General features: G+C 38.4%; 1 protein-coding gene across 4 annotated transcripts in view; it reads left to right on the top strand.

Annotated features, from left to right (window-relative positions):
• Positions 1–25119, top strand: part of NRXN3 (neurexin 3) — an 891094-nt gene that overhangs the window by 343135 nt on the left and 522840 nt on the right. For all 4 annotated transcript variants that reach the window (XM_042814128.1, XM_042814126.1, XM_042814127.1 and 1 more), the window contains 4 exons: positions 15393–15512; positions 21838–22219; positions 23552–23742; positions 24584–24757. In XM_042814128.1, coding sequence (XP_042670062.1) covers positions 15393–15512; positions 21838–22219; positions 23552–23742; positions 24584–24757 — 867 coding nt within the window. The remainder of the gene's footprint in view (positions 1–15392; positions 15513–21837; positions 22220–23551; positions 23743–24583; positions 24758–25119) is intronic.

Below are 25119 nucleotides of genomic sequence, written 5' to 3' on the forward strand. Positions count from 1 at the left end.
TAGAAGGCAGGTTGGCCATGAACCAGCAGTGTGCCCTTGTGGCCAAGAAGGCCGTGGTATCCTGAGATGCATTAAAAAGAGTGTGGCCAGCTCTTTTTAATGAACGTGGCCAGGTTGAGGGAGGTGATTCTCCCTTTCTTCCCTGCCTTGGTGAGGCCATGTCTGGAATGCTGCATTTGGTTCTGGGCTCCGCAGTTCAAGAAAGAAAGGGAACTTCTTGAGAGAGTCTCGTGGAGGGCCACAAAAGTGATTATAGGTCTGTAGCATCTGCCTTATGAGGTAAAGGCTGAGACCTTGGGCTTTTTGTCCTGGAAAGAAGACGACTAGGGGGATATCTTATCAATGCTTACAAATATCTGATGAACAGGAAACAATTGGATGGAGCCAGGCTCTTTTTTTGGTGTTGCCCAGTGACAGAACAAGGGGTAATGGGCACAAACTGGAAAGCAAGAAGTTACAAAAAAAACATGAGGAAGAACTCCTTTACTTGGACAGAACACTAGAACTGGCTGCCCAGAGGCATTGCGGAGACTCCTTCTCTGGAGGTACTAAAAACCCACCTGGATGCTTTCTTATGCAAGCTACTGTAGTGGGCCTGCTTTATCAGGGATGTTGGTCCAGACAATCTCCAGAGGTCCCTTCCAACCCCTTATGGTTCTGTGAAACTCTCTGATCCCTTGAAGTTACACGTGTCAGGAACTTTGAAAGCTGGAGGACAGATTTTTCGTTGAATGCCACGGTGAAGAGGCATTGACTACTTCAGCCATTTTCAGCTTTTAATTTTATAAGCTCCAAGCAGAAATATTTCTGAAGTTGTCTTGTTGAGGGAAATTTTGATTAAAAAAACCAGGCATTTTGAGATCAACTGGAAGTGATTTTTGTTTTCCTTTCTCTGCTTCCAGTTTGTTCACTGAACCAAGGAAGCCTCCTGCTTGTTATGTTCCTCAGCATGCATGTTCTGCCCGTACCTCTCTGGTCCAATTCCTCTGTGGATATGTTTGCGTATAATACAGATATTTCTTTTAATATCATAATCAAGTATGAATGGCATTATTTGCTGTTTGCTAGCATTCTTCAGCAGCATCAGATGTAACTTACGGAAGAGAAAATTCACAGAGAGAAGGGTGCATTTTCACATTTGATTTTTGTACATGCTGAGGGAATATTTTTTTGTGTTGGGTAGAGAGCAGATGTTTTGTGCATCCTTTTTTACTGTTTGGCTCTTAGTTGACTGTCGATTTTAAAAAAAAAAAAAAAAAAAAAAAAAAAAAAGACAACTTGCTGATCCAGGTGGTTGTCCTACATTATGTTTCTGATACAAATAGTCTTTTTATTGCTCCTTGCATGAAACCATGTACCTGGATGTGACACATCATTAAAAGTCAGCTCTGGTATAAAACCAGAAGTTGTTTTGCTTTTTGATGCGGAATGAGAAATTAGAAATCCTGTGTTTCCAACTCATCATAGCAGGTCTTTGCAGTTCTTTTACTCTCTATTCTCTTGAAATTACCTCTGTGGCACTAAGCGATGTTAAAATTGACCCAGTATCCTGCAGAGTTTTGCAAATTGCTTGCCTTATAGATAAAATTTCTTCACCTATTTCATTTTATGCATGCTCTATATTATGCAAATTGTTAGCTTTTAAAACTGCTCTTTTAGATTCGTAATTTATTCACCCTATAGACACTTTCCTGTGAAGTTGGGGATGAAATATAGTGGAGCTTTGTAATATATTTTAATATTTATATTTATGCAATTTTGTCTAATTTTCAAGAACAGTGTGCTTTACTATTCCCAATCAGCACCTCTGAAAATCAAGCTGACATTGACTTTATCTCAACTGCTTTTACTATAATTTAATTTATATTTATTTGATATCGTGTTAATCTTTCTTGTGAAAATGGTTCAGAACTTCATTATTTCTTCTCTCTCTGAACAGAAAGAAGGGGGGGAAAAAAAAGGAAAAGAAAATATTTGCACACTGCTGCCACAGATATTAGGGCTTGCCTAAGTGGAAAGGATGAAATGCAGAAGTTCCAACATATAGAAACAGGGCACCAGGGTTAGGCCTACACATTAACAAACGGTGGGAGTGTTGTGCATGATTTTAAGATATTTCTATTCACTAGTCAGAAAGGTAGGAGTCTGGGGCATTTGCTTGTTTCATTGTTGCTCTTTACAAAGTAGCTGTGTAGGCTTGGCTTCAAACTTGTTTCCTTTGCCCTCTTTCCTGTTTTGATGTAGACCAATTAGGTGATGCAGAAATGTTTCAGTTGTGGTTTGTCTTCCGGACGCTGAAGTGATTTGCCAGGATATATCCCCAGTAAGTGAGAGAGAACATTAGTACTTGGGCTGTGAGAAGAGCATGCAGATACGGAGCACCAGGATCAGTATTTTCTAAGCAGACTTTAAAGTTCTGTTAACCATTAAGTGATTAATCTCAGACTGTATTGTAGGCATAATTTCTTGGCCATCAGTTTAATACAGGACATCCGGATCCCTATCAGACTGCTACCTTGGTACGAGTTCACAAACTAATGAAAGAATACTTTAGGAGCTATTGACCTAAAGCCCTGATTTGGAGTATGATAAAAGAAAAGTTTGGCCCATGGTCCTACAGAGAATTACACAGTACTTTATTTTAGATGAACCTGGTGACATCAAAAATACTATGAGGCTTGCAGATTAAGGTATTTATTTCTGTGAAAATCTGACTCCCGAAGAAAAGTATATTTCAAGATTTGGGAACAGGGGTCTTCTCATTTTCATTCTCCAAGCTTGGTTATGTTAATGGTATGTCTATGCAAATGTTAGTAGTGCTACAGTATTTGTTCAGTGTATGATCTGAATGCTTTATAAACACGCATGGATCTCACGCTGCTTCTCTGTAGTCTAGAAATAAGACAGAAAAATTGGTTTGCTCAACCAGTACTGGATACCAGCTGTTCACTGGCTAGAAATAAAAACATTGTGGGGGAAAAAAACATAGGAGGAGAGGTGTGTGTAGTCTACCCATCCCTCTATTAGCCCTTACCTACTTTCCTAACAAGCAACATGTAGAACTAAAGAGGCTATGTAGGTAGCATTAGGAGCTTTTTTGACTGTGTATATGTACATCTTTTTGAAGGCTATAAAGAGAACTAATTTTTTCACAGAGTAGAAGTCTGTCATTTCAAATTTATGCAGGAAAACAGGCTATGCTTGTCAGTAATTAACCTTTCAGTGGGAAAAGAAAGTGATACTTGTGACCAGCTCATGCCATTAATCAAATTCTCCTTTTTGTGCAAATTTGCTAGAGGCTAACATATGATGTTGGTTGCGTGGTAGTCAAGCATCCTTATTGCTGAAGTACCTTATCATATTCTTTTACATCTACCTATATAGCATCTTATAGTGCTGGCTACTACTCTTCTTTTAGATGTGATAAATAAGAATTGATAAAGCTTATAACTAAAATGTTTAACATGCACAGGCATCACTTGGTCTGAGGAAATGTAAAGTCACCACTTCCTTTCCTTGTGCTTGATTTCTTATTTGTACAATAAAGATCTTTCTTCTTGCTATCAGAGATCAGCTCTTTTGAAAGCATGTATGAACTTCTGTGTATGTTGGGTGAGAAAAGGTACCTGCCATAAGGCCTTTCCAGGAAAAGTCTACTTCTTAGCGGTGAGAAATCTTCTGGGTTTCTTCATTGGTTTTTCTCTGAATCTTAGCTGATTCGGGATTTTTTTTCCAGTTAATACTGTAGTTTAATCCTGTCTAATTCTAGTGATAACAGACTTAAATGTGGATGTTGTACGAAGTATACAGGGGTTACATGAGGGTATGCTTATGAAACTAAGTAACTCAAGAGGTGTATTTGAGAAGAAAGGCATCATCAGTTTGGACATCAGATGCTGTTTGTCATTGGGAGCATTGGAAATTAAGAGTTGAGAATGTGTTTAAACCATATACACCTAGCTTTGCCATCCACGACCCTTCTTCCCACAGGGCTATTTTTTTCCTTTACATGCTCCTTAGCTGACATGAAAGCTGTGAATTTAAAATCTGAATTTCAAAGGAGTTCTCAATGCTTGCCTCAGATGTGATCTTTATCTGTAAATCCTCAACTATCCTTCAGCATGCACTCCTGATCTCCCTGCCTTCCAGAAGCAAGTGATCCTTCCTTGATAGCTTCTTAAGCTAAATAAGGAGTCTTTTGCCTGTAGGTTTAAGTAGCATTCATCACCTTTCTTGTCAGGGTTTCTCAATTTTGATTAAGGGCACCAGTGTATGCTACAGTAGACTGAAGATTGAGAGGTGTCTGTAAGATCACAGCCTGTCTAGTTTTATTTTTGTTGTGCTTTTTTTTTTTTTTTTTTTTTTTTTTTTTTTTTTTTTTTTGATGCTGCCCAGACAAGCCAAAAGGTTGGACATCCATGATGTAAGTTATTGAGGATACTTTGTTCATTGCAATACAAGTATTACTGCACTCGTGAGAATGGTTTTAAGTCAGTGGAGTCCCAGTTCTTTGGGGAGTATGTGTTGTGACTAATGCAGAAATAAGAGTTAAACGGTATAATATGAATTATTTGAAACTAGGCTTTGAAGTCAGTGTAGGTTGGCTTCCAAATTTGTTGGGTTTTATTCAGTTTTATAAAGCTTGTTAAAGTGAAAGGAAAATACTTATTCAAGTTCTTGCTGTGACAGTGGGCAACACTGCCTCAGTTTCTGCCTCAGAAAATATGGTGAGCAGTATCTCTCAACTTTATTTAGAAGATGCGTTGACTTTGTAGGGTCCTGAAAAAAATGAAGAACTTTATAAATGCTGAGATGTAAAAGAGAGGCTTTGAGGAGACCAGCCAAAAATAAAAATGAAAAAATCAAGGGAACATGTGGAGAAACTGTTCTGTCTCTAGTCCTTCAATAGGATAATTCAGTGAAATTTTACTAGATTCTACTTGTTGCCTTGTTTATAATCTGGAAAATGTATAGTCATCAGTGAAACAGTTTCCCTTAAATAGGTGAAATACATAGCAACACTCTATCTACTTGAAATATCAAGATGATTTTAGGTAGGATAGTGTAATCTCTGCTGCTTCATTGTCACTATCTTGTACTAACTATTTCTATAGAAGGGATAGGAAAATAAGAGCAGCTAAAGCTTCTATTACACAAATAAAACATGTAAAGACACACTGTAGAGATAGCTAAGCTTTTATATGTCTTTAGCATTGAACACTTCAGCGTGCACTACGAATCCCTTAGCTTTGAAGGAACGAGTGATCCTTCTCTGGTAGCTTCTTCAGTAAACTAAGGAGACTTATGCCTGTAGGTCTGAATGTACTACTCTCCATCCTTCTCACCAGAGTGTCTTGCTTTATGTAGAGGGGACCAGTATGCACACTTAAGGAATACATGGCTTACCAGTAAAATCTGAAAATGGGAGGTTTCCACTTGCAAGTTTTGGTTGCTGTTTTATGTTTGTGATTTATATGCATGTGATGCTCTAATTTGCAGAATGAGTGTAGTTCTAAGTAGACTTATTAATACTGGCTACCACAACAGAGATTTAAAAACTGTTTGGCACCACAGACTGAAAAAAATAATGGACTTCAGTCAGGAGGTAAAATTGTGAAAAGGAAAAATACTCAGTTGTGCATGTGGTGTTTTGCAACTCTGCAGATGATGAATCCTGTTTTGTTATCATAGTTGGACCTAACTATTATGATGTTCATTATCCTGTTAAAGGGAGGTTGAGGATGGTTTGTGTAATAGTCCTAGCAATTAGAAATTGTTTCTTGACACATTTGTAACATATTATGCTCTTGAGTTCCCCAGGGAATGTACCTTAAATGAAAAATGTATGTCCTGTGTATGTACTCTGGCCCTTCGTATTTGGATGAAGATGTATTTGTTGGCGTAAGTAGAGAATCATAGAATCATAGAGTTGGAAGGAATTTTTAAAGGTCATCTAGTTCAACTTCTTTGCAATGAACAAGGGCATCCACAAGTAGATCAGGTTGCCCAGGATGTGATCCAGCCTCGGACTGAAAGTCTCCTGGGATGGGGCATCCACTGCATCTCCAGGCAGCCTGTTCCAGTGCCACACCACCTCCACTGTAAAAGACTTTTTCCTTGTGTCCAACTTAAATCTACCCTCTTTAAGCTTTTTCCCTTTTTCTGTCGCTACATAGCCTGCTAAAGATTCTGTCCCCTTTCTTTCCTGTAGCTCCCCTTTAGACCTTGAAAGGCAGCTATTGAGCCACCTTGGATCCTTCTCTTCTCCAGGCTGAACAGTCCCAGCTCTTTTCCTGTTCTCATAGGTGAGGTGTTCCATCCTTTGCGTTATTTTTTGTGGCCCTTCTCTGGACACATTCCAACAGGTCTGTGTTTCTCCTGTATTGAGGTCTCCACATTTGGATGCAGTACTCCAGGTGAGACCTCACCAAAGCAGAGTAGAGGGGCAGGATTGCCTCCCTCTCCCTGCTGGCCACACTATTTTTGATGCAACTCAGGGTATGGTTGGCTTTCTGGGCTGTGATGGCTTACTGCTGGCTCATATCCAGCTTTTCATCCACCAGTTCCCCAGGTCTTTTTTGATAAGGCTGTGCTCAATCCTTTCATCCCTAAAATTGCATTGGTAGTCAGGGTTGCCTTGACCCAGGTCCAGACCTTGCACTTGAATTTGTTGAGCCTCATGATGTTCACGTAAGCCCATTGCTTAAGCTTGTCTAGGTCCCTCCCTCTGATATGTCAAGTGCAGCCCACAGTTTGGTGTCATCAGTGTCAGACTTGCTGTGGGTGCACTTGACATCAATGACACTGGCAGTGGGGAAGATATTAAAAAGTATCAGCCCCAGCACTGATCCTGTGGGACACCACTCGGTCACTGATCTTCATCCAGATATTGAGCCATTGACCACCACTCTCTGGACTTGATAATGCAGCCAGTTCTTTGTCCATTGAGCAGTTCACTCATTAAATCCATCTTTCCAATTTGTAGAGAAGGATGTTGTGGGGTACCATGTCAGATGCCTTACTGAAGTACAGATAGATGACATGAGTGGCTCTTCCCTTGTCCATTGATGCAGTGACACCATCATAAATGGTCGCTAGGTTGGTCAAGTAGGATTAGTCCTTGGTGGAGACATTCTGGTACTCCCATGTCACCTTCCTGTCTTCAGTGTGCCTTAGTATAGCTTCCAGGAGGACATGTTCCATGATCTTAGCACGGAGATGAGACTAATAGGTCAGTAGTTCCCAAGATCATCCTTCTTATCCCTGTTAAGAGTGAGTGTGATGATGCCTTTTTTTCCAGTCACCAGGGGTTTCACCTGTTTGCCATGACTTATCTAATATCATTGGGAGTAGCTTGGCCATTGCATCAACTAATTCCCTCAGGACTCTGGGATGCATTTCATCGGAACCCTTAGACTTGTGGATGTTCCAGTTCTTCAACCTTATCTTTGCTTACGGTGGGAGGGATGCTACTTCCCTGATTCTCTCCTACCAAACCAGACATTTGAGGGATGTGTGGCATGCGGAGAACATTGAGCCAAAAAAGTTAACTACATCAGCCTTCTCTTTGTCTATTTTTACTAGCTTACTTATGTTGCTCCCTAGTGGGGGGATATGCCCTCCTGGACTTTCGTTTTCTAGCTGTTTCCTTTTCTGACACTGCTGCTAAAGAGGACTGTGAGGTGTGTCCTACATGGTTTTTTTTTATGTAACATTTGTGACTGGACCTCCAAAACCTTCTGATTCTGTCTGTTCCACTGTCAAGTGGATCTTTACAAGGAGGAGCCCCTTTCTTTGCCATTGCTTTCTTTGCACTGAAAGAGGGGAACAAAGATGCTGTCCCACTGTTAAAGTGGTCTCTGATCTCTTGCTGAAATACAAGTAAATTATGCTATCCCTGTGAGGCACTGTACTTTCCCTACCTGAGCTGTTGTCCCGTCGCTTCCCCTTCATGTGTTTGTCCCCACTTTGGCTGATTTGCATTGCTTTCTGATCTCCTCAGTTTTTAGACTTAAATGAGATGTAGATACGATTATACTTAAAAATAAAAAACAAGAACCCATTACCCATTGCTGGAGTGTGATCATCTTTAACTCAAAATGCATCAGTGCAGTAACACTGCAAGGCAGTTCCCTGCTCGTTGCTGACTGCTCCTTGCTTCTCTGCTGCCTGGCCTGCACTAACAGAGTGTGAGCTCTGCTTTCCTTCAGTTCTATGTGTGCACGGATTTCTGCAGGCAAGTTGCAGATAAGTCTCAGTGTGTCAGCTTCTGAGTTCTTTATACATAACCTGAAGCACTGGTTGTTCTGATCTCTGACTCACAAAAACACACTTCCCTTCCTGAGGTGTTTTATGCTGCAGCCCAAGCTCAAAACAAAGGTAATGCCAGTTTGGCAGAACTAACTTGGAAATTAATTTAATTAAGCTGTTGTAAATACTAATTTTAAAAGTATGAATGCTTGATTTAAAAACAAACAAACAACACCCCTCACCCCCCCCTCTGTTTGTGAATATAAATCACTTTCTTTAGGACTGGGAATAATTGCCCAGGGATAAGTTTCCTAGTAAGAATGGAAAGCCATTTATTATGATTAAAATATTGAAAAGAAAATGTGTTTCTTAAATACTGAAAAGATCCTTTGTTTGATGTTAGTTTTTAACAAATTGATCGCTTACTGAGTCACGATGATATTTTCTTTGGAAGAACTGGAAAATTCCTACATTAAAATTGTCATTTCTCATCAGTTTTCTGATTAGAAGAAATGTTTTTCTGATATTTCTTAAAAAAAAAAAAAATAATAAAATTTGGTAATCATAAGCAATAGCTCTGTAATCTCTGGAAATATTAGAATTCAGCGGTGGTGAAATTGCTGCAAACAAGGAGAATAACCCCCTGCTCTTGATGGAAAAAGAACAAATGCAGTTTTTTGCCATGTATATGACCTGTGCCATGTATGTGACTGAAGTGTCTCCTATTTTCTGTTCTTAAAATCATAAGCTATATTCATACTGAGTACAAGACGCAAAACAGAGTTTATACAGTGTTTTGTTATAGCCGTACGAACAAGCTTTGCTTTTGTAAATGCTACTTAAATCCATACTGAGTTCTAATACACCCATTAGCTAGGATGTCTATAAATGAAAGCAGCACTCATCCAATATGCTGTTACAGGTATTTGTAGTGGAAGCAAGGAAAATGTGTGTTTATATATGAATTTATACATATATATTAAGGATGTGTGTGGTGGTAAGGGCTTTTTAACGTACTTTGTATCCAAACAGTTAAAACCCAACTCAATTTTTTTTCCATCAGATTTCTAGGGAGACTCAGGTATGTTTCATAAATAACTAATAGGGTGGTGTAGCTATTTTTTTATTTAATTAATTTCATGAACTCGAATAGTTTGGTTACTGGGGAGGAATTTTCATTTGATCTTGTGAAGCTGATTCCGTGGGTGTCTATAAGCTTTTGTGTACGCTCTTCTTTTATTGCTGTATGAATGTAAAAAATTAAACTTTGTTCCCAGCTAGGCTGGTATAAACCATGTTCAACTATATTAACTTTCGAATGAAGTCGATCTTTAAAGCTGCAAATAGAAATCTCTGTAAACCTTGCTTAAGAAGCATTTCTTGAAGTGTATGTTTTATTTAATGTGATACAAGATGGTTCTGTTCCTTGAGGAAATTGAAAAGTTGGTGCAGGTAAGGTTGCCCAGTGATGGTCTGTAGGGAAGTGAAATTGCTTATTTCTTGTTGGCAGCCAATGTTTTCTTAAAAAGTGGGATTCTAAAACCTGTATATGAGCAAAACAATTGTGTATGTATGTGAATGTGTTGATTTGGATGGGATATCTACTTGAGTCTGTAGTATAGTCTTGAGAGTCTGGGTTTCCCAGTTGTTTCCTAGCAATTAACAATGCTCCTGAGTTGTACAGTGAATCTCAGTCAAGAAAAAGCTTACCTAAAACTCCTTGAACATACTAATGCTGCCTGAAAACACACAAAAAAAAATTAACGGTATTAGTTCTGTTCATCTGAGACAAAAATGTCAGCTGCTGTAGAGACCTTCAATACATCTATCCATATGAACCATGCATGTGTTTAAACATTTACCCTGTCCTTTTTAGGAGGTCTTTTTGTCTCAAGAAGTGATGATGTTGCGTGAACACTTAGCAGTTTCTTTGTCCTCACACTAGTTTCTTCTGATTACTTTTTGCTTTGTTTAAACTTAACTCTAGTAATTTTGGCTGAGTATCTTTGGACCTAGAATATCTTCCATCCATCACTTGAAAACACAATAGATGTAGGTATTACCACAAAAAATGCAAATATTTTACATGAAATATCTACCACACTCCAAAATGTTATGCATAATCATTTCAATTATATTGCTAAATATATATTCTAAAAGATTAATATTATTTGTAGTTGAGAAACAGGTGTAGAGTTTTGGTTAAGATCAGATAAGAGTATTACATCTTGATGCAGTATTTTCAAGTGATGTTATAGTAATTGCTTAATGTTAATTATTCTTGTAGAAGCTTTCCAGTTTTTTCTCCAGGCTCTATATAAAATTTCTGTTGGAACAACAGAAATTGTCCAACCCTGTTGGACAATTCTGCAGTTTAATTAGTCACATCTAAATATTCTTCAAAGTCTATCCAGATTAGTAGATTAGTTTCCTCTAAGCTTTGAGGGAATCTATCTTACTTGTTTCCATGATTCATCCTCATGTTTCACAAGCCTGTGCACACATTTTTCATGGTGAATCACATTTTGTTAGCACATCAGTGAGAACAACCTAAACACCTCTCCCCAGAGCAAGAGGAAAAAATGAATATAAATCCTTGCCTTGGGGTGCTGATGGCATCCCTAAACAAAGTATAAAATATGCAAAAATATTTCCTGACCTTGAGCGAAGCTTAAATGACAGCTGCATATTTTAGATAAAAATAAATGCAGATAAAAATTTTTATTGTTACTGTTGGTCTTCTCTAAATAGCACTGTTTACCCCTGTAGAATTATTTATTATTGTAATTGTGATGAAGAAGAGTCTTTCTCATTCTCATCAGTCTGGCAGTGTCCTTTCTGGTTGTCTCTTCTGATATGTTTGACCTCATCTATAGTGAAGGATAAGATAAACAATAATGAAACTAGCCTTGTTTCAAGAAGTCTGATTTAACCGTATAAAGGGATCACATGATTACAGCCTACACTGAGGTTGAAGGCACACTCTTTAATCCAACCGTGAGAAAATAGTGAGAGGATTAATCCTTTGCCTTTCGCACCAGGGAGTTTTTTATGCTGTTAGCCACTTAGGGTGGGTAACGCCTGATGCTTTCAGAGTTTTGTTTTAAATGTATCTCTCAGTCTAGGTGTTTGCTCTGAATGAGCGAGTTTTGGGGGGCAAGATGGAAACCAACTTTTTGTTTTCAAAAGGCATTAACTGCTTTCTGTTTGCTCATACTCATTGCATTCTTCTTGACACTTATTATCTATTGGCACCAAGCTATTAACTGGCAGCAGTGCACCTTTGATATAGAAATAAAGATTTGGACATACTGGGCCAAGTGGATGGAGTTTTTCCATGTTTGAAAGCATATAATACTTATTTCATGTGAGGTACATGCACATGAATGTTAACCAGATTTCAAAGGATTCATGGGATCATGGGGAGGAGCTGCTGCAGCTGAGTCAAGTAATCTTTGCTCAGGAAACCTCAGTCTTCCTCTAGACTAATAATGTCCAAGTATGGGGGCACGTGACATATTTCTTTCTCCTTCTGATTAGGTGATGCTTGCCACTGCACTGAGTACATACTAGCCTGCCTCATGTGAGTTAAAAAATGGGAGATAACAATTGTTTCTGAGTGATACGACATTTCTTAGATATCATTAGGTTGCTAGAAGGACTAAGAAGGCTGGAGACACATGCAGGTGTTTTCTAGATTCATAAGAATTATAGTCTGGTAGCTTAATAGTTCAGTTATTGTGGAAGTGGAAATTCTGTGGTTCTTTTCCCTGTTAAATTGCCCCTTACTTCTTCTCACTCAAAAATGAAATAAAATGCGAAAATTGCCTAATGTCCAGCTGCCCTCTTATCAGAAGTGCTATAAATAGTGTTGCCAGGCATCCAACTTATGACAGTGCTACCTCATTCTTTTGGCTCCTTGTGTTTTCTGATAAACAATACACAAAGGGGAGATGCACATCTTTGACTTTATCTGACCAACTACCCTTTTGCTCTGCCACTTCCTGTACTTGCATTTCTGTAGATGAAGGGTGACATGCAAGACAGCTTGAAAGGTGGGGAAAAAAAACTCTTTTGTCAAAGCACTTGTTTCTGTATTTAGCTGTAAGACCATATAAATGTCTCACTGGGTGTTAAAGGAGAGAATTGGATCCCCACCACATTGTGAACCATTTCCTTTTTATTTCCTGGCATCTGCAACTATTGAATTGGGAATCTTCAAGTCCTCTTAAAAGCTGACTGCATATGAATATCTGTGTAATAACAGCATATGTAGTCACCCTGCTCAGTTAGATGACGTTTGGCAACCAGATGTGGCAATCACTCTGTGTGGTTGCTGGAAGTGCTTTGAATTCAGTGGGATTCAGGGAGCAGCAATTCATTTGTGCTCTGTCAGTTGAAAAAGCGGGACATGATTTTGCAAATCATGTCAACCTACTTGGTACATAAATGCCTTTAAAGCATTTTTAAACAGGAGTAAAATACTGTTTGTAAGCACTACTTTGACATTCTCATGGGTATGTGTTTGGTTTTTTTTGGTATGCATTATTGTTCAGGAAACTCAATGAAAAGAAGCCCATGCTTACTATTGCATACAAATTGAGGCTTATACATGAAGTATTAAAGCTCCTATTTAATTTTTTCTAGACTGATTGATGTTAAAATGATTGATCAAGTCAGGGACCAGTAAACATGAAATTGTTTGCATTCATAGTGCTTAATTTTCAAATTCATGAGCACCAACTATTAACTAGATAGCGATCTCATTTGTAGGCAACCTTTTCTTTTGGAAAGAAGTTGGAAAGCCTAAAACTTTCATTCATTCCTGAACCGACTAGTATACATTTTCTGTGAATCTAGTCAGATAACTTCTGTAATTGTTCCAGTTTTCTTTTCAAAGTGTTACAGTGGACATTAAGATGGCAATGATAAGCCAAACAAGCTCTTTTTGGTCGATTCCCACTTTGTCAGGCTAGAATTGAAAAGCGATAAGTCACCTTGAGCTGCTGAACCATATAGAATGCAGTTGTTGCCTAGAAAGCTCTGTATTATCTGGTCAGGTGGCATCTTAAAGACACACTGGGAGGTCATTTGGACCTAAGATATGGGTTTAGAACTACAATAACTGATTCAGTATGTTCTGATATAGGCATTATTTTTGCAGGTCATCCATGTGCATCCTTTCGTAACACACACTTTAGAAAACAATGTATTCTCACTAATGTAAATCTAGCATAACTTTTAAAAACTCTACTAAATAGTGTTTTGCCTAATTCAAAAGAACGTAAGGTTTCTAGCTATGATCTAGCTGCCAGGATTACATTTGTGGTGCAGTGTGCCTTTGGCACAAAGATGGGGAAACTTCAGGGGTTATGGGTTTCCTGTCAAAGAAGTATCTTCTGTAATTGCAGTATAACTTTCCGGCCTTTTAAATTGAGAATGACTTTTCATTTTTCAGATCACTGTAGAAAGACAGGTGTGTTTTTTTTTTTTTTTTTTTGTTTTTTTTTTTTTTTCCTCTTGCTCTGTGTTAAAATTGGATAGCAACAGACTTCATTTGAAGGGGAATCACTCTGCCTTTCTGTTCACATGAACTGCGTGACCCCCATTGGGAATGACACAACATTCATTCTGTTGCTGTTTCTTCCTGTATGATTCCCCTAGCATGTTATATTTTAGCTGAATGAAATGCTGCCTGCTTTGCCCATATTCCCTCTTGGGAAGATGAAGTTACCACAACGTTGCTGGTTAGGTAATATGTGTACTCTGGACTGCCTATTGTTCCTAGATGTGAGTCCTACCCCTTTCCTTCAGTTCTGTTTCACTGTATAATATGCTATTCTTAGTGTAGACCTACTAGTGTGCATCACAAACAGACCAGAGTGGGTGCATCCACTTTGTGCAGAGCTTTGCTCCAAGATGTGTATATTTCATTCTCTCAATGAAGTTGGACTGTGTAGTAACCCATTCTATGAAAACTGGTCAAAATAACTGAATTAAAAACGCTTTTTTTTTTTTTTTTTTTTAATTGACCAACTATGGGATATAAGCTGCATATCTGACATTTAGTTTTACCAATGCAGTAAGTTGAACTATTCTAGTTCCTTATGTTATCCCTGTCCCGTTGCTCTTAATGTGTTTAATATTTCTTTTCCTTGCTGGTTTCCTCTTTTGATGTCTTGAGCAGTGAGCCTAAACTTCGTGAGCAAAAAGTTCTGCTGTCCTCATTCTGTGTTTCTCTGATATAACTGTCGAAATACTTCAGTACTGTACTGAAATGAGCACATATTTTTTTTTTTTCTAATTTAGCACATACCATTCTTCACTTACCATTTGACATGAACGAACTATTCCAGTTCTATAATCTGAACAATTAATGTTTTAAGTAATTACCTGTCAACTGTGATGGGTGAGCAGCAAAACTGGATTAATATGGGTAGCACAAATGCAGTTTTTCCAGGAGCATTGCTTGCAAGGACAACTGTGGGTATGTTTTTTGGAGAGAAATGGGTTCCTCTTTCTTTACTGGCACATAACTCAAGGCACAGTAAGCACCGTGTAAGTATAGCCAGTCTGCTCTGTGAAACAACATTAGAGCAATCGGCCAGGTGGTGAGTGGTATTGATAGCCTTTCTGCAGTATTATTATTACTAAATTTCTTTTTTGAGTTAATTCTTTATTTTTGAGACTGAAAGACTGAAAACAGCCTGGTGTTTGATACTTAAGCACTGGGAGTCCAGTGCGATTAACTCTGAAAAGAATCCCTTGCGACTAGTGTAAATCAAGGTTCTTAAGAGAGAAAAAATTATAAATGATTACTTCACCCTAGAGTTATTTCTGTCATCAACTCGTTTTGCTAATACTGCAGTGCCCTGTATTATAGCACCAGAGGGATTTCTATCTCTTGTGATATGTGTGTGACCTCTGGGGAGAAAGACACTGCTTGAGTAGGAATGTTCATGTCCCTGACTCCCTTTGAGCTGGAAGGGTGTACTTGTGAGGGTTGATTTCAGACTATAATGCACCTACCCAGTTTCCTAGTCTGTATTGCACCAGGTTGATTTTGGTGACTTTTCCAATTGGTCAGATATTGAACTAATTTGGAGTCTGTTCTTAATTGTCAAACCTATCACCATCTGCAGGCAAGGGACCTGAAACTCTTTATGCGGGGCAGAAGCTCAACGACAATGAGTGGCACACTGTTCGGGTAGTTCGACGTGGAAAGAGCCTCAAACTGATGGTGGATGATGATGTTGCTGAGGGTGAGTGCAATGTATAAGTAGTTTTGGTTGTTACTGTTGCATCTCTGTTCCCAGCCTCTTCTCTGCCTTTTCATCCATTTCCCCTGTCCTTGTGTTTCTCTCCTTCTTTTCCTGACACTTGTCACTTTCTGCATACTTAATAGTACTATGCTGAAAGCTATCGTTCAGTTCAGTGAGAAGAACTGTTCTCACCAAGTTCCAGAAGGTTCTGAGCCAATAATCATATCTGAGTTATGCGATTAGGAGACAAATGAGCTTGCACAAAGTCGAAAGCACGAAGGTGTTGAATGTCACATACTCTTGTGCCAGGCTCAGGTAGGCTTTGAGTACACCTCATTGCTGAGCAGCAAGTGTGGCAATTTCCTGTGCTGTGGAATGAAAGCTAAAGCCTTCTAAAACTTTCCTTTGAACAAACTTTTCCTGAATGGTAAAACCTGCATTTGATAGGTATGATGGAGAATGTGGACTTCTGTCTCTAGTGTTGTTTTTAAAATTTTTGTGCCCGTGGCTTAGAGCCTTCCAGAGGAAAGGGCAAACAGAACACTTCACTCTCAGCATTCTTCAAGAGATTAGGAAAGACCGTAAGTCACTGGGTTATTGCACACGGAATATGTCAGTCTTATTTTTTTTTTTTTTTCTTGCGTTCTCTGACAGATTTTTAAGCTTATGCTTTTTGTAGAAATGGAGTTGAAGAGGAGGAAGAAAAGATGTGTCCCAAGTTAGGAGATTTGCGCAAAAATGACCAAACTATTTTACAGTGATCTTTTTTTCATTGCAGAAAAAAAGGTCTTCATATGTGATATTTCTGGTCTATTTCTCCAGAGCTGGAAGAGACAAACGTTTTTTGTTTTTTGAATAATAATATAAAATTTATCAAAGCTGTGTACAACTGTAGAAACTGGCTTTTTAAGGAAAACACCAGGAGAGTGAAGACTGACAATAGGATCGCAAAGAACATTAAGGCTAGGTACAACATTGATAAGAGTATATTCATTTACTTGTAACCAATGCTGTTTTACCAAATGCTGGAATCCTCTCTACAAGTTTCTACTTAGAAAGCAATGAGGAAGAACAGCTAGTGTAGGATATATATTTCTGGAGTTGCCTATCTCTGCAAAATGTTTTTTATTACTGTGTAAGTATAATTAATTGTAAGTAATGTGGTAATGAGATTGTCTGGTAGGCCAGGAGCGGGATTTTGAAATAAGTCTAAAGATAGGGGCTTGCAGGAAAGTGACTTAATGTGAATTTTCCTTCTGAAGTAAATATATCCTGTGCTATAAGCTGATAGTTTGCAAGAGAGAATCAAAGAAGAATATGTATGAAAAAATTGTCGTGTAAGAATTGACAGAGACTTGATCAACACTAGCCTGGAGGAAAATGAAATATCATTCAAATATGGTCTTTCTGAACTAGTGAAACATGCAGGTAAATGCATCATCTTGTTTACTTTTGGATTTTAGAAGTTTCTCTGGATATGAGTTGTTTTTTTTCTTTTTTTTTCCAGCAAGTACCATGAGGTGGCACTCTCTGCTTTTGAAACTCAGTCCCCAGAAATGCCATCTGTTTTTCGTAGTCCATTTTTTCATGAAACTGTGTTTATAAATAATAATGATACAATCCTATACTAAAATAGGATCTGCATATGTACATGAATTACATAATTAAAGATGCATTGCTGCTAAAAATATCTATTAAAAGACGACCACCACAGTGAAGTCAAAAGTCAAAACCAGCATTAAGACTTTCTGTGCAATCTGCATTCCGCTTCCTGGGATATATGATATAGTTTTAGATGTGGTCACATAGATTTTTCCACTGGATTCATGCTCTCTTTAGGCATAGGTAAGAAATCTAAATTAGGCCCCCATTAAAAATAAGCAACCTAATTGATTGTTGCTTGTTTTGAACAATGCAGGCAAATTAAATTTTGTTCTTAATATAGAGCTGTTTTTTTCCCCCTTGTGTATGCCACTCACCGATATGTTTATGTGGAACTAAGAAGTTGTATCTAGATTCACTCCTTTGTTTTATGAAGTGAGTTGGATTTTTTTTTTCCCTTTTATAGGTTTCGAAGTCATCAGATTAAAGTTAGGTGTATTTGATACAATTTTTTGACATGATTTCTCAGTCATTTACGTGTATGACTATTCAGCAAGCCTGTAAATTGGATTCTGTTAGCTCATTTCTGCTACTAGGAGAACTGTATCTAGACAATTCATGATCACCTGTGAAAAATTTGCCGTGGACTTTCTGACTGACTTGCTTCCTCCAGGCAGCTTAAGGCAGAGTCATCATCCAGTTCCTCTGGACAGCATTTTTTTGCTTAATCACAAAACTCTTCTACAGTCCCCATCTCCCTTCTCACTGTAACTGACCACTGAATATCAGTGGTAAATGATGTATAAGTACAGCAGGCATATTCCTCTGCACAGCATCTTATTAGCACCCAAATTCTACAGCAGAGGCTGGAAATCTTTGTTTGCTACCACCTGAACTGACAAGCTGCTGAATGTGGTAGTAGTTAAAATACTCTGTGCAGACCAGAATGAAGCAAATGAGAGGAACTCTAGGACTGACAGCTGATGAGACCTGAAGATACCAGATTTTCACTCTATGGTCTTTTATGAAAATATGCCTCTGTCCTTTAATATCATGCTCTTTTCAGTCTTTCGCTGAACTTCTCCTGACTATCTGTACTGCCATTGCTGTCCTATTTTTCTTAAGCCAGTCTCATTTTTCCCGCTTCTTACCTCTTCTAAAAGTCTGAGTTTATCTCTTCCAACCTCATTCACTCCATTTTTAATTCCCCCCTGTATGTGTTTCCTATCCCAGTGTATTCCAGCTTTCAAAGGCCTAGCTTTGTATCCCCTACTCTCACAAATTATTCTTTGCATTTAATTAAGAGTAGAAGAATCTCCCTGCTCTTGGTACCTGACATCTCTACATTTTTAGTTTACCAACCTACTGAAGTTAAAAAACAACAACAACAGCAACAAAAAAACAAATGATTTTTTTTTTCCAAAAAAGAAATAAAATTTCAAAACCAAGAGAATTTTATAACTTTTCTTTTGGTAAATGGTGAAACTAAAGAAAGTCTTAACAGTGGGTAAGAGATAGTTTGTCTAAATAACCTTACCGTACCCAGACTTTTTCAGTGTCTATGACCTGACATTTTGTCAGAATAAAATATTTCCTATAAAAGACTGTTTCAGAATTTTAAAACATTTGTATTTGTACTACAGATTGAATTTCTGAATAGTCAGGAGTACGTGACTGCTTTCATTTACTTGTAAATTTGTCCAATCTATGTGCTTGCGTTGCTGATTTTCATGTCCAAGGTCTTTGTATAACTGTCTCTAAATTTAGATCCTCTGCTGAAATTGGGAATAAGCAAAAAGAAAGAGGAAAGTTACATTTTTATATTTGTATTTGGAGTAAATACTTGAGAACGCTTTCTTCTAATAACTTCCTTTTTACTGTCTTTGTTAAACTGTGACCAGGTTTTTCAAAGTGTGAGTTGAAGAATTTCACTTAGTGTTTAGTCATGAAAGGTGAGTTGGATATTCAGTATTGAAGAAGGCCTAAGCAAGTTAGAGACTGTCAGCTCACCTAATTTGACTCATGTTGTATAAAAAATTAGTTCAGACAACAGGAAAAAAAACCACAACAATATGTTACAAATAGAAGTGATGAAAGATTTTGTTTCTTAATCTGGGAGTTAGGTGAGAAATGAAAGGTGATTTCAGGTGGCAGTACTAAGGATAAGGAAGCTTCTAAGTTCAGTGGATCTGTCTCGGCCAAATTAAAAGGGGAGTTTTTTCTTGAAATTGAGGTATAGTGCACGGTGAGGCTTACAGATCTAATCTCAGTATCTCAGGTGTAACTTCTGCAGTGGTTAGTCAAGAGCTGTGTATGTGTGCTAATTGACCAACAGATGCAATCCAGCACAATATTATTGATAAATTCTTCTTATCTGTATTCCACTCTAAATAATTATCATGTTTTTTTCATAAAACTAGTGCATTTTTGAGCCTTCTATTATTTTAAACCTGGTAGAATTTAACCAGTGTGTTAAAACATTTCTGCAGTAGGAGAACCAACAGAGCTGACATGGGACTATACAGTAAAGAAGGGACTTGTTTTTAAGAACCTCACTGATTAGTCTGTATTGAAAGAGACAGCATGGCAAAAAAAGAAAGGGGAAAAAAAAAAAAAAAAAAAAAAAAAGAGGAACTTTTAATAAGACATCCAAATATTGCCCAGAGGAACTGACTTCTCTGCCTTAGAGTTGCTATGAGAAGCTGCAGAAAGTGGCTTGAAGTCAGGTACTTCACATATAGTCTCTAATTGTATCTTTTTTTTTGTTGGGGGGGGGGGGAACTCATTTAGGATCTTGGCTGTTTTCTCTAGAAGTACTGAGTCTCAAATGGGAGCAGTTAAGTAGTTATACATTCCACTAAATTGGATGCCAAATGTTTATTGAAATCCAAACTCATATTTCTATGTTTACCTCTCTGTTCCTCAATGTTGTGTGTATAAAATTGAAAATGGTGTCTTATAATCTTGTTGGAGTTCTGTAAGTGGACTGAGGTTATCTGGCATGCTGTGCTGATCAGCATTAATGGGAGGCTGCCCCTGGCCAGCTGCTGGGAGCTCAGCTGTGCTCCCTGCATCTCCTCATAAGGAGAGAGAAAATAGGATGATAGCTCATGGTTCAGCATAGAGATGAGAAATTCAGCTGCCCCTTAATGCCTTGCACAAAACAGGCTCAACACAGGTAAAAATAATTTATTACCAAGTAAAAATTGAGGAGGGTGGTGAGAAACAAAGACAAAAATTTAAATGTTTTCCCCCTTCTTTTCTCAGACTCAGTTTCACTCCTTCCTTTGCCACCTCCTTTATCTCCTTGAGCAGAATAAGAAGATGTTGAATTGGAGATTGCAGTCCTCGCTGCAACTCTTTCTTCCGTGCAATTTTCTTCTGTGTGCCAGCATGGGTCCTTTTCACAGGCTACAGTTGCATCTGAACCGCTTGAGCATGGATTATCTCCACTGTCTGTTAGGAAAACCTGCCTCAGTGTGTGTCTTCCACAGATCACGATTCTTCCATGACACATCTGCCTGGTGTGGTGTGGGGTCACCTCTGGGCTATAGTGTGAATATGTGCTATGGAGTGGTCCTCCATGGGCTATGGGAGAATCTCTGCTCTGGTGCCTGCTGTGCCTCATCCCCCTCCTCCTTCCTGGACCTCAGTGTTTGCAGGGCATTCTTGCACTTTTCTTTCTTTCTTCCTCACTTGCATGCAGCATTTTCCTTTCTTAAGCATCTTTTCTTTGAGGTGCTACCAGCATAGCTGAGGGGTGCAGCTAAGTCCTGCGAGATGGGGGGGGAGGAGGGGGCTTTTTTGGAACTGACAGGCAGTGGCCATATGTGGGCCAATGTGGCTCTGGCCTCTCTTCACAGCAATCTCCCTGCAGACCTGGCCCTACTGCCAACAGCTGGTAAATCTGGATGAAAATCCAGAACAATAGTCTAGAAAATCTCATGGAAACAATAACTGTGTATCTGTAGCAGAGTTTGAATAATGGATGTATGTTGAGTATGGAGAAAATTAATAATGAATAAATGTTGATGAGGTAAATGGTTTCTATTGTGTGTTAAAGGGTCAAGGACTTGTGTGAAAGGATGCTTGATCAGAGGGCTGGAGCACCTTCCCTATGTGGACAGGCTGAAAGAATTGGGAAACTTCAGCCTGGAGAAGAGAGAGCTCTGTGGGGACCTCATAGCAACCTTTCAGTACATGAAGGAGGCCTAGTAGGAAAGCTGGGGAAGGACTTTGTATAAGGGCATGTGGTGAGAGAATGAGGAGAAATGACTTTAAACTGGAAGAAGGTAGATTAAGACTAGATGTTAGGAAGAAATCATTTATTTGTGAGGGTGATCAGACACTGGAAAAAGAGAGTTTGTAGATGCCCCCTTCCTGGAGCATTCAAAGCCAGGCTGGGTGGGGCTTTGAGCATGCTGGTTTAGTGGGGAGTGTCCCTGCCTATAGCAGGGTGGTTGGATATAGAAGGTCCTTTCCAATCCAGTCCAAACCATTCTATGATTCTGTGACTTCTGTGACCCTTCAGTCCTGTCTTAATCTCTTTGCTTGGGTTTTTGCAACCAGTATAGTCAAGCTACTTCACCAAGACTGTCACTTCTTTTTTTGTGTAGAATTAATTTAGTAATGCTGTAAGTCTGGAAATTGGGGGGGTGAGGGACTCCATATAACCTATTACTGATGCTTAGGCTTTCTGCCTGTTCTTCTTTCTGTTTTTCAGGCACAATGGTTGGTGATCACACCCGCTTGGAGTTCCATAACATTGAGACAGGGATCATGACGGAGAAACGTTACATTTCTGTCATCCCTTCTAGCTTTATTGGTCACCTTCAGAGCCTCATGTTCAATGGGATGCTCTACATTGACCTGTGCAAGAATGGTGATATTGACTACTGTGAGCTGAAGGCACGCTTTGGTCTCCGCAACATTATAGCTGACCCTGTGACATTCAAGACTAAGAGCAGCTACCTGAGTCTGGCCACCTTGCAGGCTTATACATCCATGCACCTCTTCTTTCAGTTCAAGACCACTTCAGCTGACGGTTTCATACTCTTTAACAGTGGTGATGGTAATGACTTCATTGCAGTTGAGCTAGTCAAGGGGTAAGTGAACATTCTGCTTTTTTCTACCAGGGTTTCATTTTATAGATAAAATTTTAAAATCTTGCACAAAAAAAAAAAAATCAATCTCATATTTCTCTGCTTTCTGAGGTGTATGACAAAGCAGTTGGATGTAAACATTATAACTTAAGTTTCCTGATTTTAACCATTGACTTTTTGACTGTGACTTAGGGAAAGACATATTTGCAGTACGTGAAAAACAAAGTTTGAAGTCCTTCAGATGTGATTGTGCCTACATTTTTTTCTAGTTAATCTTGCAGAAAATATGCCAAGGGCTCTGAGTTTGTTCCTTTTGTTTTTTAATCTCCTTCCCTTTAACTGACCTGTTGCATTTCTGCAACCTCCATGGAAAGAGAAAAGATCTTGTGGGCTACCAAATTTTTGTACCTTGTAGTGATGCTCAAGAAGAGTGAACTGACCTTGCTCTTGAGCCAGTGTATTCTTTTGTCGAGGCCAATAGCTTTAAAAAGGAAAAAAGTGCGTTTATCAGTTGAGTAAATGTTTGTTCTTGTATTCATCTAGACACTGTAAACATGAATTCCACAAACATACTTAACTAGTCTTGCTTATTTTAATATAACTGAGGTTCAGTCCATTTCATTTTTTAACTTTGTGTGGGTTTCTGTGAGTGGGACATTGACTAATAATAAATCAATAAAAAAAAAGTCATGAGCTCTGTTGAGGTTTGAATTTTTTTGTCGTTATTTTCTGAAAAGGATATTTATCCTCAGGTGGATTTCAGTGTTTGAACTGTATAAGCAATTCAGGGTAACAGTCTTATGACTTCAAACTTTGTTAGTTTATGTTTTTCCAAAAAGACTTGCCAACAGTTTTCCAGCTGTTTGAATAAGCATAGGATCTCATGTGAATTTTAGTGCAATATTTTGAGTGAGTTTCCCAATTAACTTTTCAAGAGGGTTACTCAAAACTCAGAATCTGGGGAATATGTGCCCTAAATAAGTATATCTAGCATTGCTCTCCATTACATCAATTGGTCTTACTAATTTTTAAAAATAATTATAAGCACGGTCAGAAGTTTTTTGTGGGTCTGAAAGAACTTGGTTAAAAAAAAAAAAAAAAAAAAGCCACAAACTTTATTATTAGAATCTGATTACTTCAACTGTAATCTCTGTAAATGTGAACCCTTACACAGGTGGAAAAGAAAGAACTCACCTTTCTGAATCAGGGGCTTCACTTTTGGCTAACTAGAACTTTCTAATCCAGAGACACGGTATTTCATGACTTGCATGTTATTTTATCATCTTATCAGTGCTGGAGTTGTTTAATTTTAACTGGTTCTTGTTATGTTTACAGCTATATACACTATGTGTTTGACCTTGGGAATGGACCCAATGTTATTAAAGGCAACAGTGACCGTCCTCTTAATGACAACCAGTGGCACAATGTTGTCATCACTAGAGACAACAGTAACACACACAGTCTGAAGGTGGACACTAAGATGGTCACTCAAGTTATCAATGGAGCCAAAAATCTGGATCTTAAAGGTAAATTCTAAAAGAATGACATTTCCCCACCCCTCTGTTTATTTCAGCAGGGCTTAACTGATAAGCTTAAAAACATTACGGATTTCAGAACTGAAAATCAGGAATTCTCAGATTTTTGGCTTTCAAGTCCATTTTTCTTTCTCTGTTTGTCAGCTTCCATACCAGAATAAATAGTTTATCGTGGATGATTTTTGATGTTTCTTTTTCCTTGGAAATTGATGGTCATTCTGAGGTTTTCCCCTAGATAAAGTGTAATTAAGTTTCTGTTTCTTAGGAACAGTGGAAATTTTAGAGAAGTACCACTGTGCACAGCATATATCTCGCATTGAGAGGTGATAGATGATAAAATAGGATGCACTGATGATTGGAGGGGAGGGTGGGATGTGTGCAAAATTTGTTAAAAACTGTTGGAAATGCAGGGTTGTAGTATATGGATTGCTAGTGTTGATGGCAAAGCGCGTGAGCAAAGATAGTGAGCAGATTATACCCAGTTTATCTGGATTAAGTTAGGGCTATACAAGGGAAATGCATTCATAATTACTTCAGTCTTACATGAAAATGACTTAAAATACAGAATTGTGTGAGGATTCCAAGTGAGAATAGTGAATGTTGCTTTAGGTTAGGTTAAGATTTGGTTTAGTTGGATGTAGATCAAAGGCACTAGTCAGACAGCATGTATGCATATTAAATAGCCAGAAATAACTTCTGGACCTTTACAATATCCTACTTTTCTTTTAACCTTTTCTAAGCAGATGTTCAGCTCACTAATTTTGGATGTGGGGGAAAGCCAATTTAAAAGTTACGTAACTTTCTTCTTGTATGTTTACCTTTTCTCCTGCAGGTGATCTCTACATTGCTGGTCTAGCTCAAGGCATGTACAGCAACCTCCCAAAGCTAGTGGCCTCACGTGATGGATTTCAGGGCTGCCTAGCATCTGTGGACTTGAATGGGCGTCTTCCTGATCTAATTAATGATGCTCTGCACCGCAGTGGGCAGATTGAACGTGGATGTGAAGGTATGACTGATTTCAGAGTGGTTCCCCTCTCACATACTCTGCTCTTCTTTGCTGCCTCCTGTGCATCTATTTGTCTACTTCATTGTCTATTTCAATAGTTTGCTTTCTTCAAGAAATCCTTTGCTGCAATCCATTTGTGTTTCCACACATTTGTGTTTCCATGGGGAGACTATAAGTCTCCTTATCAGCAACTTTTCTCTTGACTATTAGTACCTTATGAAGAGGTACCTTTCCAATAATGGAAATTATTGGAATTGAGTTGGACTACTCTTGTGCTGTTCTTAGAACTATTTATTAATGTTTTAATACTATGAAAGAAAACTTGAGCCTATAATTCACTAGTGCTTGAGAAAGCACTTTTT

This window comes from Centrocercus urophasianus, unplaced genomic scaffold, assembly GCF_019232065.1.
Source record: "Centrocercus urophasianus isolate 14NV4802_14NV808 unplaced genomic scaffold, USGS_Curo_1.0 seq_14, whole genome shotgun sequence".
Taxonomy (NCBI): domain Eukaryota; kingdom Metazoa; phylum Chordata; class Aves; order Galliformes; family Phasianidae; genus Centrocercus; species Centrocercus urophasianus.